General features: G+C 18.7%; 1 protein-coding gene across 1 annotated transcript; it reads left to right on the top strand.

Moving 5' to 3' along the window:
- Positions 1–1,910: 1,910 nt before the first annotated feature.
- On the top strand, positions 1,911–19,175 carry LOC128962717 (thyrotropin-releasing hormone receptor-like). The gene is made up of 6 exons (XM_054309120.1): positions 1,911–2,041; positions 3,744–4,402; positions 18,247–18,293; positions 18,379–18,441; positions 18,523–18,561; positions 18,908–19,175. Exons 2-6 carry the CDS (start codon positions 3,761–3,763, stop codon positions 19,173–19,175), a joined length of 1,059 nt encoding a protein of 352 aa, XP_054165095.1. The 5' UTR covers positions 1,911–2,041; positions 3,744–3,760.
- The last annotated feature ends 1,650 nt before the right edge of the window (positions 19,176–20,825 follow it).

Genomic DNA, 20,825 nt, shown 5'->3' on the forward strand with positions numbered 1-20,825 from the left:
GCAGTATAAAAATGGTTACAATTTTTTACAATAATCATAATTTTATATTTGTTTGGATAATAAATTGGTTGTCATATATATATATATATATATATATATATAGTCATAATTTAGCTAAAAAAGTCATTTCATTGGAAACACATGCTATTTATGTAACAATTTATAGAAAATGTTTAATTATGTGTTTTTCATATTATATTTATACTAAAAATGAGAGTTAATTCATTGAATTCAATTAACTTTTTAACATAATATATAATAATATATATTTGAATTCATGATATAAATTATAGACCACTCTATCATTTAGATTAATAAAAACTCATAAATTTTTAGCTACAATTAGTTTCAATTATTATTTAATTACAGTTACATTATTAGAATTAAAATTACATTTACTGTTTTATTATGTGTAAAAAATTGATTATAATAATTTTATTTTTACCAGTAAATTAAATTCAACTAGTTAGGTAATTATTTAAATAAATTTTTATGTATTCATAAAGTTAACATTTTAACAATAATGTTTATTAGATAATTTTGAATGCATAAACCTATTTTTATACTCTAAATTTATAGTTAAAATAATTTTTAACGTCTATTATAGTTAATATTTAGTATAGTTTCTATTTATAATTTTGATCCTATAATATAATATTTTAGTTTTAATTATAAAATAATATATTTTTGTATTTAGTATTACTAAAAATAGTTTTTAATTAAAAAATAATTAATATTTTTTATTTTATTTTTTATTCCAGAATTTCATCTAAAAAATATAATATCAAGTGTTGTGTCACTCAATTCAAAACAATTTAACATAAATTCATGTAATTATTTTCAAAAAAAAAGTTATTGAATTTACAAATATATATTTTATGATAATATTGAAAAAGTTTCATCGCACTTGAAATTTTTATTATTAATAGCAATGTTATTTTAAATTACATCTACAAAAAAATATATATTTTGTTGTCGCAAATGATTTAATAATTTTATAATATTGTGTTTAAGTGTTGTTAAATGTTTGAAAATGACTATAATTTAAACTAAACTCAAAAATACATAAACAGTATATACTTTATATTGTAAATAAATAAATAAAAAAAAAAGAATTTACAATACGACTAATAAAAAAATAATTTTTTGACAAACTTGAATGTCATATAAAAATTATATAAAAATTATATAATATTAGTGAGTGAGAGAAAATTGTTTTGGATTATTGACTGAAAAAAATAATAATAAAAATCAGACTTTCACTAAAAATAAATACTTATTTTTAGTACATTTTAAGATTTTTATTATTATTAAAGCTTTTTCATAAAATCCATTACACACACACACTCACATACACACAAACACATAATATATAAATTTATATATACAGTATATATATAAAAAAAAAGTTTGTTAAAAATAAAAAAAAACTTAACTTATAAAATATATTGCTTGTATCAAATCATTTATCTTTGTGCGACAAAAATATATTTCAATATAAATATTTTCGTGTAATATTTGTACCAAACAAACAAAAAATCATGTGTCATATACAGGATATAAGAGATCAATATATTTATATATTTGTGAACTTATATAATAATCGCTAAATATTTCGCAAAAATATTTGATAAATTATTATTGTTTGATAGAGTTATATATAGATATAGATATATCGAAATTTATTATATATATATGTAAATATATCTAAAGTGTTATTCAAACAACAAAATAAATTATTTGTGTGATTCAATATACAAGAAAACATTGGGCACCGACACCATGGAAGTGACGGACACCTACTATATGACTAACAATACAAACAATAATAATTGTGACTTTTCATTCCCATTTGATAACAACTATACTGTTTTTAACAATAATAATAATATATCGTGTGGTGGTCTCAAAAATTTAACAAATGGCAACCTATACGACCAGTCGGGTAGTAGTAGTGGTATCGTATATCAGGATCCGTCATATTATTCGCTGCCCTATCAGATAATTGGCACAATATTTCAGGGAATTATACTAACAGTCGGTATGTTATTATTTTTTTGTAAAAAATTTTTTTAAATAAATTTTTTGTATGAAATTTGAACTGAGAAAGTATTTACTATTTTTTAGAATTTTATTTGTAAATATATTAAATTTCTAATGTTAAAAAATTTGTAGACTAAAAAATTTATGTTTATAAATATTATTTATATAAGAAGGCGGTCAATCGATCTTGAGCGGCGTATTTTTTGAATAACTTTTGAACGGTAAGAGATAATTTAATTCTGTAAAATACATTTAAGAATATCATATCGACCTGGCTTAATATACATGAAATCACAAAACTAGGATGACCAGATATACAAAATATCGGGACCAACGAAAGACACTATGCTACAGGTCAAACTACAACTCACAAATTTATTATGACAGGCAAAATTTATAGTCAATAAATAATAGTTTAATATAAAAAAAGAATCATCAAAATCGAATTGCTAGTTTTGTTTTTATGACTTATTAAGTTTGTCATAAATCCTATTATATAAAATAGTGTAAAATAAAAATGACGTAATTTATGAATATTATATGTTTATTAGATGATATTTTAAAATATATTACTAATTCTAAAAACGAAATTTTAATATGTCGACTAGTTTTCGAAATATTCGAATTTCAATATAAATCACATTATTGTAATTTGATATTATAATTTATATTGAAATTCGATTATTTCGAAAACGAGTCGAGTTATTAAAATTTCGTTTTTAGAATTAGTAATATATTTTAAAATATCATCTAATAAATATATAATATTCATAAATGACGTCATTTTTATTTTAGACTATTTTATATAATATGATTTATGACAAACTTAATAAGCCATAAAAACAAAACTACCAATCCGATTTTGATGATTCTTTTTTTATATTAAACTATTATTTCTTGACTACAAATTTTCATAATCATAATAAATTTATCAATTTTAGTTTGACCTGTAGCATGGTGTCTTTCGTTGGTCCCGATATTTTGTATATCTGGTCATCTTAGTTTTGTGATTTCGTGTATATTAAGCCAGGTCGATATGATATTCTTAAATGTATTTTACAGAATTAAATTATCTCTTACCGTTCAAAAGTTATTCAAAAAATACGCCGCTCAAGATCGATTGACCGCCTTCTTATATATCTATATGATTGATGTCTGGAATAAATATAATATATGTAAATATTTTGAATTTCAAATAAAATATTATAATTGCTTTAATCTAATTTATTTGTTCAAATATTTTAAATAATTTAAGGTGCTTGAAGCTAATTATTAATACAGTATTATATTATATATGAAAATTGAAATTTAAAAAAAAATAATATGATATTAATGTACATTATAAAATAAATAATAGTTAATTGACTTAATCCTTATTATAAATATTTATTTAAGTATCTATAATAAAAATTATTTAAAAATTAGACAACTATTTCAACTACTAATTAATAATAATATGTTGTCTAGCAATATATTAAAAAAAATAAATTGAATATAAAAATATTTACATTACATTAGCAGTCAAAATATATCACAAAAATTTATTTGCCTATTGGCTATAATACTAAATTTGTAAAAATAATATAAATATTTAATTAGCTACTAATTTATTAAATAATATTTATAATTTTTACAACAACAACAAACAAATAAACAAAAATTAAATACAAATTAAGTTTTTTTATTCACTTAATTTGCAGGCGTTTTGGGAAACATAATGGTAGTGATCGTTGTATTCAAGACACGCGGTATGAAAACACCGACCAATTGCTATTTGGTTAGTCTATCGATAGCCGATCTGATTGTTTTGTTGGCCTCAGTTCCGGCCGAAATTGTGGCCTATTATCTGTTGGGCGACAAATGGATTTGGGGTCGACTCGGATGCGCTCTACTAGTGTTCTTCCAATACTTTGGCATCAATGCCTCGTCCCTATCGATAACGGCGTTTACCATCGAAAGGTATATAGCCATCTGTCATCCGATGAGGGCCCAGAAGATCTGTACCGTTCATCGGGCCAAACGTATTATTGCCGGCGTTTGGACATTTGCCTTTATCTACTGTAGCCCCTGGCTATTCCTAACCAAAACTGTTTCCATCTACTATAAGGGCCACTCGGATCTTGAAACGTGTGTCCACTCCATGTCCCGCAAGTTTTACAAAGGCTACTACTTTGCAGATATGATGCTCTTCTATGTGCTGCCACTTGTGCTCTCCTGTGTCTTGTATGCACTGATTGCTCGCATACTGTTTCACAACGAGATCTCACAGAAGTCGTCCAACAAGTCTCGCAATGGCGACCACACCGGCGGTTCGTCTGACTTCAAAAAGACGTCGGCTAACGATGCCTCCAGAGTACAGGTATGTGTGTGTGTGAGAGAGAGAGAGAGAGAGAGAGAAAGAAAGAGAAATAATACAAGTTTTTTGGATGAGTTTTTGTTTGTTTTTTTATTAATACTTTTTATTATTAATATTTTTTCTAATTCCTTAAATTTTACTGTATTTATATCATCATCATATGATTTAAATTACATGATAGACATTATTTTATAAATATTTATTATATTATCATTACCGTTTTTTATCTATAACATTGGATTTATACATACATATATATAATTAGATTCATTCAAAATTTATATTTTTATTTCAATTAATAATTCAGTTATATATATAATATATAAGGATTTGTTTTTCTATAATATAAATCATACTATTTCCAATATACACAGATATTATTTGCTAGTATAGTGTATAATATTTTGTTATATACAGTATTATATACGAGTTTATGTTTTTGTTTTAAAAAATGTTTACTGATTACTCATTTAGGAATTATAATGTAAACGTAAAATGCTATTAAAATAGATTAGATTTTATGATTTTTATATACAATATCTTTATATGTTATACAAGAAAATCTCTTTCTTAATAATAATAATAATAATAATATCCTTTTTAACTGTTAGTATTAAATTATTATTTTTATTATTGCACCAAAATGTTATTGTAAAGGGATATAAACATAAAGTTTAATTTATATTAAATTTTTTTAAATTTGTTTTATAAATAGAAAACATTAGTTTACTATATTTTTCTGTATGTTTTTAGTTTCTTTTAATAATAAAGTACATTAAAAATAATTAGTTTTTATATAAAAAAAATAATAACTGTGTATCACTTGACATATACTAATGTATTATTGTTTTCAAGTAATTATTAGATATTTAAAAGGCTATCTAATTGTTATTAGTATTATTATTATTAGAATCTTATAATTGTTTAGCAATTATAGTAATAATACATTATTATTGTATATCTTTTGTATATTTACTATATATTCAATTATTTTTCTTACGTAATATAAATGTATATTTTATATTAGTTTTTCTTTGATATAATAAGTACGATATATTATATAATAATACAATAGATATTAAATAACATTCATTTCATTATTTTTTTACTAATATTATTTGTTGAATAATAATTATAATAAATATTACTAAACTAATTATTTCAAGTTTAATCAATTCATGAGTCTATTTTATATATTATATAAGATTAATATATAAGTTTATATATAATAAATAACATAAAGTACTGTATATATGATATTTATATATTCAAGTGTTAACATATTTTGATATACAGTATTTGCCATACAATATGTTTGCTAACTATCAAAATATTGTTATTTTTTAAATAAAATATTTTAAAAATTTAATTTAATATTACAGTATATAATAAAAATTATTATATTGTATAAATTCACTATATATTTACAGTATATACTATATTATAAATATAGTATATACTGTAAATATATAGTGAATTTATACAATATTTAGTATTGTTTATAGTAGTGTTTATACAAGTTTTAATTTAATATAAAATTTAATATATTTTTTATAACAAAAAAAGTAATATGATATTTTCTATTTATTTAATTTTAGATATATTTAATAATATTATTACAGTAAATGTTTATAAAGCAATGTAATTTTAGATAAAAGATTTAACTGATTTTATATTTTATTTTATCTGAAATAAATTCAATTCACTAACTCTATGAACTGAATGTCAATTTTATCTCATATCATATTAAACTAAATTCACAAATCAATGATTGATTTTTTTTAGTCTAATACTTTTTTTTATATTTATTTATATCGAGCTTTGTATTGATTATTATGTTTATAAATATTATAATAATTATTAGTACAGTATTAATATTTATGAATATGAATTTTATTTATTTATTTTTTAAAAATCTTATTATTTTTATTACTATTATTACATCAATTGCTTTTTGAAATTTCTATTATATTTTGCATCATTGGATTCACATTAAGTATGGATTTATTATTGAATTTAAAATAGGATATCATTTAAAATTGGAATTTGAATAATGGATTATTTAAAATATATTGTACTGTATATATATATAATTTATATATTATATAGTTATATATATATATTTATACTATATATACTGTATATATACAGTATATATATATATATTGTACCAGTATATTGAAACAAATACAACGATTTTATTTTATTTTTTTTTAGTAAATAAAATTAGATATATAACTCCTTAAATGAGTAAAACATGTTATTGTTATATATATATACAGTATTGGACAAAACAATTCATTGAAAGGTTTGAGACCTAATATCTTTAAAACTACTGGATCAATTTTGATATAGTTTTTTGTTAAATGTAGGTTATATAATCAATTTTTTTTATATTATTATTGAAATTATCTTTTTAAAATCAATCATTTAAAAGTTATAATAAAATAAGTGAAAAAAGTTTTATATTCTACATTAATGTCATTAAGGGTTGCTTTCATACATTTTGTAATTTTGTGATTAAATTTTTAAAATTGTAAAATCATAATTTTAAATAAACTCTAGAGTACATACCATACGTATCAAAATTGACCATGTAGTTTTTCAAGATATTCAATCTCAAACCTATCACAGATTGTTTTGTCCATCAGTGTATATATATTGATATATATATATATATATTTATTTATTTATATATATATATTTAAATCGATTGAATTGAATTTGTAAAACAATAGAAAAAATTTGTTATCATTTCGAGTGGAAACTAGAGTTTTTCCCGAGTTTTTTCATAGACTGAATACTCAATTGACAGCATAGACAGACAGACAGCAGGGCTTATCAATTGAAAAGACAATATATATATATATTTTTATTTATATATTGATTACTATTGAGATAACAAACTGTGAAATTCAGATCACATGTCACTCCAATTGTCCATTAATTTTATGCTATCGTCGACAACAACATCATTGGTTACTTGTTGTTGTCGTTGTCTTTATTTAACAATAATTTTTTTTATATCTCAATTGTCAAAATAAGTTACTTTTAAATAATAATAATAATAATAATTTCTAAGTTGAAGATAAAAAAATTATTATAATGATGTCGATTTAGACTAAAATTATTATAGTTTTTCCAACTATTTTTTATTACTATTATTTTAACTTTAAATAAGCTAAAAATTTTTGATGTTAAAAATAATTGTCTGCAATTTATTTTAAGAAAAATAATATTTTTTTATAATATCATATATTAAATATCATATAATTTTTTTTATTAATTATTGATATTTTATATTTTGTGTTATTTTTTATATTTTCATTAAATACTTTTATATTCAGTTACTATTTTTTTTATTGTAAATCTTATGTAATTATGATATTTTAAACTTTTTTTATCCAATAGAATGCAAACCTATTATTCGTTATTTTTTATTTTTTTTATTTTTACAATTTAAAAAATTGTTATGTTTTCATAAATTTTTATCATTTTTCATATAAAAAATAATACAAACCTTTTAGAGTTATTAATTTTATAGACTACTATTATATTAATATAAAATAGTTTTAAACTAATATCATATATGATTTACTGAATAAGTATACATAAAATTTTAAAACAATATATTTTTTATCGTTATATAATTTATTTAATTCAGTAAATCAAATCAAATATCGTAAACATTTATCAATAGTTTTGATATCATAAAAAACATTAAAAAAATAATATTGTTAAAAATATATAAAAATCATTAGTATCAGTTATTTTTTAAAATATAATTCACTAGCAATACATCATGATATTATGAAAATAAATATTTATTTTTAATAAATTTATGATATTAAAATTTTATTTTTTATGACATATATTATTATAAAGTGCACACAGATATACGCATATACGCACATATACGCAAATATACCCATATATATACAGTATATATATATATATATATATACCTATATATACAGTAACATACACAGTAGACACAGTGAATAGTTATCCAGTTATTTGATTGATTATTGTAAAAAATAGTATAAGTTTTGTTGCTTATAAAACTGTATTATACTGTATATACAGTACTATATATATATCAATATATTGATATGTATATAAAATTTACATTATATACACTATATATTGATAATATAGTGAATCTATAACAATTTAAAATCCCAGTATTTATGGGAATTTTTTTTTTTGAATAAATAAATCTATTAAATAACTGAGATTTTAAAATTTCTATAGAGACTGAAAAATATTTTGACTGATATCTATCCTGAATAAAAAATACTAATAATAATATATCCAGTAATATATAAATATAATATATATATATACTGGTATTATTGATATATTACTAGTATATAAATTATATTTTGTTTAGTAATTTTATTCAATAATTGAATTTTTGTTTACATTTGAAAAAAGACTTAGATGATAAATTGTTTTCATAGTAAATCTATTTAGCAAAATAAAAAAATAATAATAAAAAAATGTTATTTTCGTAAAAACTTCAGTTGTTTTTCTTAGTATATAAATATTTTTAAAAAACTATTATTATTATTATTATTATTATTATTATTATAGTGACAAATTTATGTTTATAATAGTAATAATAATAAATTACTTTTAAGTGATAAAAGTTACGTGTTTTAAGAAAATATTATTTTTAAATATATTTTTGGTCTAAAATAAAAAAAGACAAAACTATAAAAAAATACTTTTTCTAATCAAAACTTTATATATTATAATTATAAGAAATAACTAAAGTAAATTTATATAAATTAAAAATTATTATTTATTGTCAAAAACTAATAAATTATAATCAATGTAATGCATTAATGTTTTTTAAATTAACTAATGATTTATCCAAATATATATTGTTTTAATTTTAACTTTAGTTTTTAATAAATGATAAACAAAATCAAATAACAAACTTATAATACTTTTATTAATAGTTTAATACAAAAATTAAAATTAAAATTTTATTATTAATATTAATATTTACATAGAGAAAGTTATTGATTGACTGATATAAAAGTTAGTTTTAATTTATTATTATAAAATTTATATTTCATACAGTTAACTATAAAATTGCAAAACTTTATAAAATAGACAAAAATTATTTTGTTGTTATTTTACTCTAGTAATAGTATATTATATACTGTGTATATATCAGTCAGTACTACACAAAAAAAAAGTTTTGTTTTAAGACAATTAATTATAATTTATAAAACTTTGATTTGATTTTTATTTTTACTCAATTTTTGTACTACAGTCTAATATATTATATTTATAGTATAATTAGTATATTGCATATAAATTATATATATATATAGTCAAACTTTGTAAATGTTAATATAATTAACAGTTAGGAAAAATTGTTTCATCAAAGTCAAATTAACAGTATATAAATAAAGTGTCAAATTAGATTATTTATTTAATAAATGAATGATAATACTACTAAATATATTAATGAATATAAAATTATAAGCAATTTATTTATTTTTAAATCAAAATATTTAATTAAAGTACAAAAACTAAATAATAGGAATAGTTGTAAAAATTGAGTTTTTTCCAAAATAAATAACTAATTATTATAATTATATTTTAAATAATAATTTATTTTGTATTCATGTTTTATTGTGCAATAATAATAATAAACACTATATTTTTCCATAAAATCTGCAAATAATTTTCGCATTTTTTTGTATCAATATGTTTCAAACAAATAGATTTATTATTATTATAAAGTATAATATATTAATAATTTGTTTTGCAATAACCATTGTCAATGTTTATGGTTATTATTATTATTACTGAATTTTTGTTTGACATTAAACACAACAAATTGGTTAGTTTAGAGTTATTATTGTTATTTTTATTTCATACAAAATCAATGCATTAGTTTATTAGATTTGTTGACTGTAGTGTCAAATGTAATCTGTGTTGCAATGCATTGCATTTGCACTGTTTATTGTATGATTTTGTGTCAAAAAAGTCAATATACAGAATATTCTGTATATTCGATGAGAAAATTTATTGATAAATCAAATCGCATAACATCTATCATAATCACTCATTTTTATATAAAATAAAGTGTTATTTTAAAATATATAGTATTTCATATATTGATATATAATAAATAATTCATATTTATAATAATAATAATGACATATATAAATAGATCTATACTATATATATATATATAATTTACAAGAATAGTTATTTAATATTTGCTATAAATGTGTGTGTTTTTACAGATATATTACTGTAATATGTTATATATCATAACAAAAAGTATTAATATTTATTATAGATATAATATAATAATATTTGCTTCTATGAAATATTTTATAAATTATAAATGAACGTTAGTTTATTATCGTTGTTATTGTTGTTGGTATCTGTTATTTGTTTTGTTACTAATGTCTACTACTTTGATATCAGATGTCTACTGTTGTGTAAATTATGGATACTATTGAACTAACTAACGACTAACAAAAATAACAAACAATATATATATATATATATACAGTAGTGACACAAAACTTAGATTAATATCTCAGTGAGAGCTTTCTGCAAAAATAATCTCCAATCTATTTATTAGTGATTTTGGATATTAAATAAAAATAAGATAAAGAGAGAGAGAGAGAGAGAGAGAACCAATCTATGACTTGTATCTCCCGTTTTTACATTGAAGGGGTTTTGAGAACCCTTAAACTATGTCTCTCTTTATATTTATATTTGGTTATAGCATTGCGTTGAAGCACTCTATGACAGTCGATAGTGTAATGTCATAGGAATACCTATTAATGAACGGTTAGCCATATATATGGGACAGTGCTTAGTAGACATATATTTATCATTGTATCATTACTATTAGTATTAACGTCTCATGAAAACTACTAATATGGTTAGTGACCCCCGTCAGGGTTCCGAACTCGGGTTATCATATCCAAAGGTGACAACTTAGCCGTTCGGCCACCGAGAGATGAGAAAGAGAGAGAGAGAGAGAGAGAGAGAGTTAGATAAGTATTTTACTTAATGGGCACATAATTTGTATGTAGAGATGATCTGCAAATGCAATTTTCACACATCATTTCACTGGATATTTATTGGAAATCATTTGTATCCAACAAAATATCAATACATACTCTATATTATTTGTATATATAAATTATATACTGTATTACATTATATATATATATTATATACAGTATATCAAGATATAATGTATAACAATATACACAGAATATATATTCAATTCAGATATAATTTATTTGCCACTAATATAATAGTAAAAAGAGATGATATCTATTGAATAAATGTATTGATTTTTTAAAAAAATAGGAATTACTATTTGCTAACTAATCTATAATTTTATCTTTTTTAGTATCAATTATTTTACCTAAAAATAGTCAATCGTTTTATGTGTTTATAAGCTATGATTTTTTTTGACAATCAATTTAATCAAATGATAGCTAATATATATCTTTTTCTCGATTCATGCGATTTATAGCTTTTTTCTTTATTTATTTATGGATTCCCTATATATTTGTCTGTCATTTATTTAAGTATATATATATATATATATATATATATATCCTATAGTTTGTGTTCAATGAATTGTAATTATATATCCTGTAAATAACAACAATTATATTTAGACAAAAATTCAATTGAAGCTTGATATTTTAATTATATATATTTTTATCTATTTGAACATATATATTATTATTAAATAAAATAAATGTTAACTTATTTTTAAAAAAAACAATAAATAAAATTATATTTACAAATAACAAATTGAAGTGTTAAACAATGTAGTGATGATAAATTTTATAAAACAGTTTTATCTATAAAAAAATTTTATAACCAAAGGCTATAAACATATAAAAATAGTATAAAAATTAAAAAATTTGATCAAAAAAAATAATTTAAAGTTTTTACAATAAGACATACAATATTTAGTTTGTTTTTAAAAAATAAATCAAACATTTTTTTAGTTATAAATATTTGATTTTGTTTGTATTGCTGGTTTTAACGCCTAATATTGTTTATTTTACACATACACACAAATTACCAATTAATAATAAAATTAAATTTATCAATTTTTTACAAACACTTAGCAAATGATAATAATTGGTTTTGAAATATTTATGAATTGGTTATAGAAAAATAAAGTAAATTTTAAATTAAAATAAACAGTTAAAACATTTTGCTTTATAAATAGTAACAAAAATATTTTTGATTTGTGTCTCTTTCCAAATGTTATCTATATTTTTAGCACAAAATCAATGTTAAGAAAAAAAAAGTTTAGTCTACAAACACATTGTCTAATGGCATACAAAAATTGTTTATTTATTTTTTCACATATTTGAAACATACTTTACATTTTATTATATATAAACAACAGAAGTAAAGACTATTTTTTCAATTTTATTTTCTGAATATTGAATATTATATTTGTTTGGTTTGAAACCTGACTCTGACATTTCTTTGACAGTATTATTAAAGTTTATTATATGTTTTAATATAAAAAATATTTTTTATTACAAAAAAAATAAATTTTTGTTAGTATTAAAGGATTAGTTTAAATAATGTGTTAATTACTGCTTAATAAGTATTTTTAAAAATCAGATATTTTATGACATCAAAAAAATCTATTTAATTTATGAGATATAATATGATATTTGAATCTTTTAGGTAAATATATATTTATTATTAATTTTAATTATTTTGGCATTTATTATGCAATTATTATTTTTTGTTTTTGCCTATAGCTATATTTTGTATAATTATTATTTAAATAATTTTTTAATAAAACAATCTTTTATTATGTAATTTAAGAAAATTAACAAATATTTTTTGTTATAAATTGAATACAAATTAATAGAAATTAACATAAAATTAAAATATACAGTATATATATTATTTTAATTAATATAATAGAAACATGATTATTATCTCATCAATTATATTTAAAATATTAATTAATAAATAAATTTGCAGTAATAAAACAGAAATATTAAATTTAATTAATAAAAAATATTTAATTGAACCCATTTTTTAAATAAAAAAACAAAACACTTAATATAAGATTATTCACAGCTTTTTAATAAATATCTTCTTTATGAAATTAAGTTTAAAAATTAGATAATTATTAATTAAAAAATAATAATATTCTGGTTACAAATTATTTCATAATATAAACTCTAATATTAATAAAATTATTTAAAATCAATACAATATAAGAATAAATTTTTAAAATTCTGTTCTCTCTCTCTCTCTCTCTCTCTATATATATATATATATATTTATATATATATATACAGTATATAATAAAAACAAAACAAAAAGAAAAATGTTTACAAAATTATTATTATGATTAATATTAGTTTATAAATATATTGTTATTCATATGTCACAATCACTACAAATTATACTACAAATATATATATATATATTACAGTATAAATGATATACTATTTGTATATACAAAGTACTATAAACACATTTAGGGTCTGAAAATTTATTAGTTTACATTATATGCTAAAATAAATGTGATATAAATATAGCATTTATATATAATATATCATTTCGTGAATTCTTATTTATATAAATATTCTGTTTTCCTCTTATATTTTGTCTGTTATTTAGTTATTATATGTAAATACATTTACTGTAATATAATGTACAATATGTGTGATTTCCGTAAAGCAAAAAAAACAACAAGAAATGTTGTCGACATTTAAATAACAACAAAAATAATACACAAAAAAATCTTTTAGGTCGACATATAATACTAATAAAAACTTTACGAATAAATTATTGATATATAATAATAATATATAAATATATTTAGAAATCTTATTTTCTCTACATATACAGTATATACTAATAATAATAGAAAAAAGTTATTAATATTAAATAATTATTTATTTTCAATTCTAATCTGGCAATTAATTATTATTTAAATTGGTTTATATCGATTTTTAAATTATACCAAGGTTATTTTTTATTTTATTTAATATAAGATAATAATTTTTTTATAAAACTATATATATGAATATATTTTTATTATTTAAATATTACGTAACTATTAGTAATGTAAACATTGAGGACATCTTTTGTATTATAAATTATTTGTGGAAACTTTTGCAGTGAATAAATATAAAATCGATTTTTTCATATTTTGTTGGTTAAAAAATAAATATATATTTTATTTTTTTTATTGAATATTAAAATTCATATTTAAATAACAACCTCCCACTCATACACAATGTATGTATATATTTGTGTGTTTAAAAATTCAATTTCTCTGTATTGTATTTGTTTGTTTGAAATACAATTTTCTAATATATAATAATAATAATAATAATACATATAAATAAATATATAGCAATGTTTTCAAAACGATTGCCTCCCAGAGGTTAACAACAATTGTATTGTAAATATAGAAATATACATATATTTAATAATACATTGCTTTTTTACACACATTTGTTTAGTCATATAAAGTTTTTTATTTATTTATTTTTTGAATGCTAGTTTATTGAATATAAATTTTTTATTTATTAAAATAAAATTTATTTGAGGTTTTCAGGCAACCAAATGTTTACTTTTCAAAATGACATAAAGTAGTAAAAAATAGCAGTTATTGTAATTATTTTTATTGCATAAGAAAATCAAATAATATTTTCAAAATTGATATTCATTTTTTATCAATGAATAAATTTTTTTATTTATTTTTTCAATAATAATAAATAAATATAGTGTAATAAAAAATATGTGCAATTATTATTATTATTATTATCGATTGTTTATTTTTATTCAATTTGTTATCTAAATAAAATTAACAAAAAATAAATAATATTTTTGTATAATTATAATCTAAAAATATGTATATTGAAAAATATGATAATTTATTATTTACTACATTATTATTATTAAAGTTATTACATATAATAGTGATGACAATAATTATAATATTTTTATATACTGTATAAAAGTATTAAAAAGACATTTTATATGATTTTAATTATAATAAATAACATATAATAGATAATTAAATAAAACAATATAAAAATATGATTTATTATTTTTATTATAAGTATTTTATTTATTTATTTTACAATGTTTTATTGTTAATTAACATTAAGTTATTTAATATACCAAAATGTCATCTCCTAAGAGAGTCATTATTATATTAATCAATGACATTAAAGTAAGAGTGAAATTGTATTTAAATATTAAGTGAAAAGTTAAATAACATAAAAAGTAGCGAATAATTACAATAATTACTACACATTAGCAAAAGATTCAATAAATTAAATTTGTTTTTATTTTATTATCAAATAAAATAATTATTTTCTTTATTAAGAAACTTACTAAATATAACATTTTATATTATTTATATTTCATATACCAAATATACTATACTATAGTATACCGTATAATCTACATTATGTCAAATTAATAAACAATTAGCTTATTTGATTGTAATTGAAATTAAAAACTTAGTTGTATATATACCGTTAGTTTTGATTAAATTTTTTTATTTGTTATTTTTATTTATTTATACTGTTTTTCTATGATTTATTTTTTATTTTCGGTAATTTACTGTTAGTTTGTGAATCTCGGAGATAACCTCTAAATGTATTCAATAGTTTTAATATATATAAACTATTTTTTTTATTTTGTCTGTTATTTTCGATGTTTAAGTGCTTCACTAACACTAATAATAATGACACAAATAATTGTAATATAGTTTTAGTACTGCCTTTTCATTTAATCGCACTGTTAGTCAAATCGATGATACAGTTCATCCTCGAGTCTGTAAACAACACAAAATTCATTGCCTTTTAAATTCAATTATATCAACAACAAAAAAACACAGTTGTCTACGATTTTTATTTATTTATTTTTATCATTGATTTTCTTTCGACTTAAATATATATTAAGTTTTTTTTTTGTTTTCGATATTCAGCAAGATTTTCAGTTAAAACATTTAATTTTAAAAAACTTAAATTAAAAAAAATTTCCAATAAAAAAGACGATCAAAATTCATTGTATAAATTGTTTTTAAAAAAAAATATTTTTCAAATAAAAGATGATTTTCGAAAAAAATAAATAAAAATGATTATTATTAAAATACAACGAAAAAACCATATAATGTTTTACTAACAAAAAATAAAAATTAATTATTTTTTCAGTACACTAAAAGTTATAATAATTTGTTTTTATTTTTTGTATATTAAGTCCCTAACATAACTACACATGTTATGCACACAAAAAATTTATTACTCAGACATTTGATTAAAAATTTTGATTAAATTAATAACATATGTGTCTATAAAGTAGAAAATAATTTTAATATTTCAATATATATATACAGTATATCGTAATATTTAACATTTTTGTTTTATATTAAAACTAAACAGCAATATATAAATTTATACTTTAGTATTTGATTTATTTTAATAATAATAATAATAATAATAATAACTGCAATTTACTTAAGTAAAAATTAGGAAAAAACTAATTTATATATTAAAATTTTAATATATATTTATTATAAATTGAATGACATTAAAACATATTGTTTTTAACATACATTACAAATACACACACATAAAAATCTAGAATTTTAAATGTAAATGGGAGAGAGAGAGAGAGAGAGAGAGAGAGAGAGAGAGATTGCTTGTAAGGTTTAGTACTAAATATTATAGCAATACATTGCAATCACATGTTTAGCACTAAATATAGCCAATAATTTTGTATACAATAAAAAAGTTTTATTAAGTTTAGATATTATATAATTTTACAATAAAATTATTTTTTTATAATCATTTAATTAGAAACATATGTATTAAAACAATAAAGCAATGATTGAAAGTTTTTTATTGTTTATAAAAGGGCGAAAACTTATGGTATAGTTATTTGAATACATTTTTTATCGATACTCTAATAGGATTACAAGCAAACCCTTACAATCAATCTCTCTCTCTCTATATTAAAGTAAACTATGAAAAAATTACGTTTGATTAATAAAAATAAATATTTCCTCTCAAAAGCATTTAAAATACTTTTAACAAAAAGTAGAAATTATTATTTATCTTTTATTTGTCTCAATTTTTATACTTAATTATAATAATATTGATTAATATCTATAAATAGAAATATATATATATTTAAAATTCTTCAATTTTTTCAGTCTCTAATTAATATAATATATTAAGACATTTTCATAAAAAGTTTTTAGCAATTAATATTTAAATTAAAAATAATTAAAATATAAATTTTTTAAAAAACAATAATGTAGTTATCACTTATCTATAATTATAAATGTCAATACTATAAAAGTTATTAAACATTTTATTGTACTGTAATGTACCATAAAAATCATATTTTAAGTTTTTTTTGTTATTATTTTTGAACTTTAATATTAAATGACAATCCATTAAATCCATTAAAAACTTTTGTTTTTCATAAAATATAAATTATTAAAATTGTTTTTATTTTTTGTTTTGCTTTTATTTTTAAAACAAATAGTGCTATTTAAAGATTGGATAATTTGGCAATTTATTTAACAATTTTGATGAAAACTTTTTTTTGTTATTAATATTTAGAATTAGAAAATTAGAAAACAGTATTATCAGTAATAATACAAAATAAATATTTTTAGACTAATATTAATTTATGAATTTTGATTTATTTTAATAATATGTTGTTTTAATTCAATTTATATTACTTTTATTTTATTCATGTATTATATTTATATATATATTAAAAATTATTATTAATAATATATTATTATTTTATTCAATAAACAGGTCGTCAAAATGTTGGTGGTTGTGGTGGCCGTGTTTGCAACACTTTGGTAGTTATAAAAATGCATTATCATTATTATATATTTTTTAAAAATAACAGTATTATAAAATTTAAAAATTGTTTTTTTTAAAAAGGTTACCCTATAGGGCATTAGTGGTCTACAATTCATTTGCCGATCCCGTATATATGGAGTTATGGTAACTAAAAAAAATATATATATATATAATTTTTTTTAAATGATAATTTCTAATTTATTGTCTGTTTGGATACAACTACAGGTACCTCATGTTTGCCAAAACCATGATATTTGTTAATAGGTTTGTTTTAAAAAACACATTATTACAGAATATAAGGAACAAATCTATATTATAGACAGCCAGTAGAAAATTATTTGCCCCAAACCCATCCCCACCCACCCAACCACTTCCTAACCTCACACTCACCCAAACAAACCTAACTAAATAATAGTTAAGTAATAAAACTAACATTTTATATATGTATAACTTCATAAAAACAATACTTTTTTTGATGGCTGATGGCATAATATAGATTTAAGTCTAATGATAATATTTATTTATTTTAAAAATAACTTTAAAAATCATTAATTAATTTCTAATTAATTAATTAATTTTTTCATTTTCATTTTTTTTGCTAAAAAAACAGTGCAATCAATCCGATAATATACAGCGCGTGTTCAATCAAGTTTCGCCGTGCATTCAAACGTATGCTCACGTGTAAGGGCGACGAACAGCGTAATAACGCGCGATCGCGTGCCGGCCATCCGTACACGTCATCGGCGGTAACGTCGACAATGCATATGTCGCACAACTCTGTCCGACACAACAATACATTATTAACGGTAACCACTTGTGCCGTCAGAAACACAAAGGACAGACACTTCAGTTTTAGTGAATGTGAACAAAACGTCTGATGGGTTGTCAGAAAAAATAATAATAATAATAATAATAATAAATTAATAAATCAATAAAATTATTATTAATATTAAAATATTATATATATATATATATATATATTAATAAATTGTGTGAATACTTCATATGATATACCATTTTCTTAATAATAATAATAATAAAAGAGATGATAAACATCTTATTGTTAAACTTTTTTTTGTTGTTGGTTTGGCTGTCAAAAGACATTTCGCTTATTATTATTATTATTATATTATATTAATTTGTCAAAAAAAATATTTTGAAATTTTTGTAAAATTACTATTACATTAACTTTGTTGTTGTTGTAATGTAATTATTAAAACAATAAATACAATAGAATTTGTATACAATGTGTGAATATATTATTATTGTAAAAATAAAATTTAATTATTATAATTACTATAATTATTGATTTTTTAAAGTCATAAATAATTTTTAAGAATTATTTTGTTAAATAGTAAACAAATAATGATTATTGTAATATTCTTATATAGATTAACATAATTTTTAAATAATTATTGATTTTATATTTATAGTAAAAAACCAATTGTCAGTTTAATTACCGTATTTATTATTTTCGTAAAATATTTAATTTGTAATAAATATTTCTAGTATTTCTATATAATTAATTATCAAAAAAATAAATAAACTTATAATCCATTGTACCATACAGTATATTAATAATAAATCATAATGTGTAAAATACAGTATATAATTATTGTTGAATATACTACAGTATATTGTATATAATTGTAAATAATAATAATAATATTAACAAAAAGTGAGCAATGATAAAAGTAAATTATATGTTATTAAATTAATATTGTTTTACTCAAAAAAAAAAATTATGATTAATTTTTATGTATTGTAATATGATATATTTAATATTTATAAATAATGATATTGTTATTAATTATCATGATCATATTATTATATTTATTGTAAACAGTAATTTTTAACCATTAATCAAATAAAGTATCAAGTTTAAACATTATAATAATTATTATTATTATTAAACTTATTGTAGTTTTATTTATATGTATTTTTTCAATTATACAGTAAATAAGATTTGTCTATTTTAGTTTTTAAAAAACTTTTTTTTGTGTATATGACTATACGATATTATTGTTTAATGTAAAATTAATGACAATTTGTTCAATTAAATTGAAAAATAAATTTTTAATCATTTTTGTATTATAAGTTTAGTATTTTATTTATAAATTTTATTTATTTTCTATACGAATATAATTTATTTATATTTATTATTTATTGGATCATCTTATTGTTGAATTGTATTATAAATTTATATAAAAGATATTGTGAAACATATTTACTAATAATTACAATTTACTTTTAATGTATTATTTAACAAGTAAAGTTTGTATAATATTTTACTAGTTAAATATATTATTATTTAGTATAATTATTTTAAATTACATCTAACATTATTATTATCATCATTTACTAATGATTTATTTTATTAACAATAAAAATATATATCAAAATAAAATTATTATATAAAAAATTAATTATTTATTTTGTTTAAAATAAAGATTATTGATAGCAAAATATTTGTTTAAAACTTTTTTTTGTATAATATATAATATTTATAATTAAAAATATACTATATA

Source organism: Oppia nitens, unplaced genomic scaffold, assembly GCF_028296485.1.
Source record: "Oppia nitens isolate AA-2021 unplaced genomic scaffold, nextdenovo-longstitch-racon4-pilon3 scaffold6_pilon_pilon_pilon, whole genome shotgun sequence".
Lineage (NCBI taxonomy): Eukaryota > Metazoa > Arthropoda > Arachnida > Sarcoptiformes > Oppiidae > Oppia > Oppia nitens.

Bases quoted from the DNA above. Each gene is read 5' to 3' on its own strand.
- LOC128962717 (XM_054309120.1), top strand. From the start codon at position 3,761: ATGGTAGTGATCGTTGTATTCAAGACACGCGGTATGAAAACACCGACC. The intron at 18,442-18,522 runs GTAACTAAAAAA...ATACAACTACAG, and splicing joins CCCGTATATATGGAGTTATG to GTACCTCATGTTTGCCAAAA. The intron at 18,562-18,907 runs GTTTGTTTTAAA...CTAAAAAAACAG, and splicing joins ACCATGATATTTGTTAATAG to TGCAATCAATCCGATAATAT.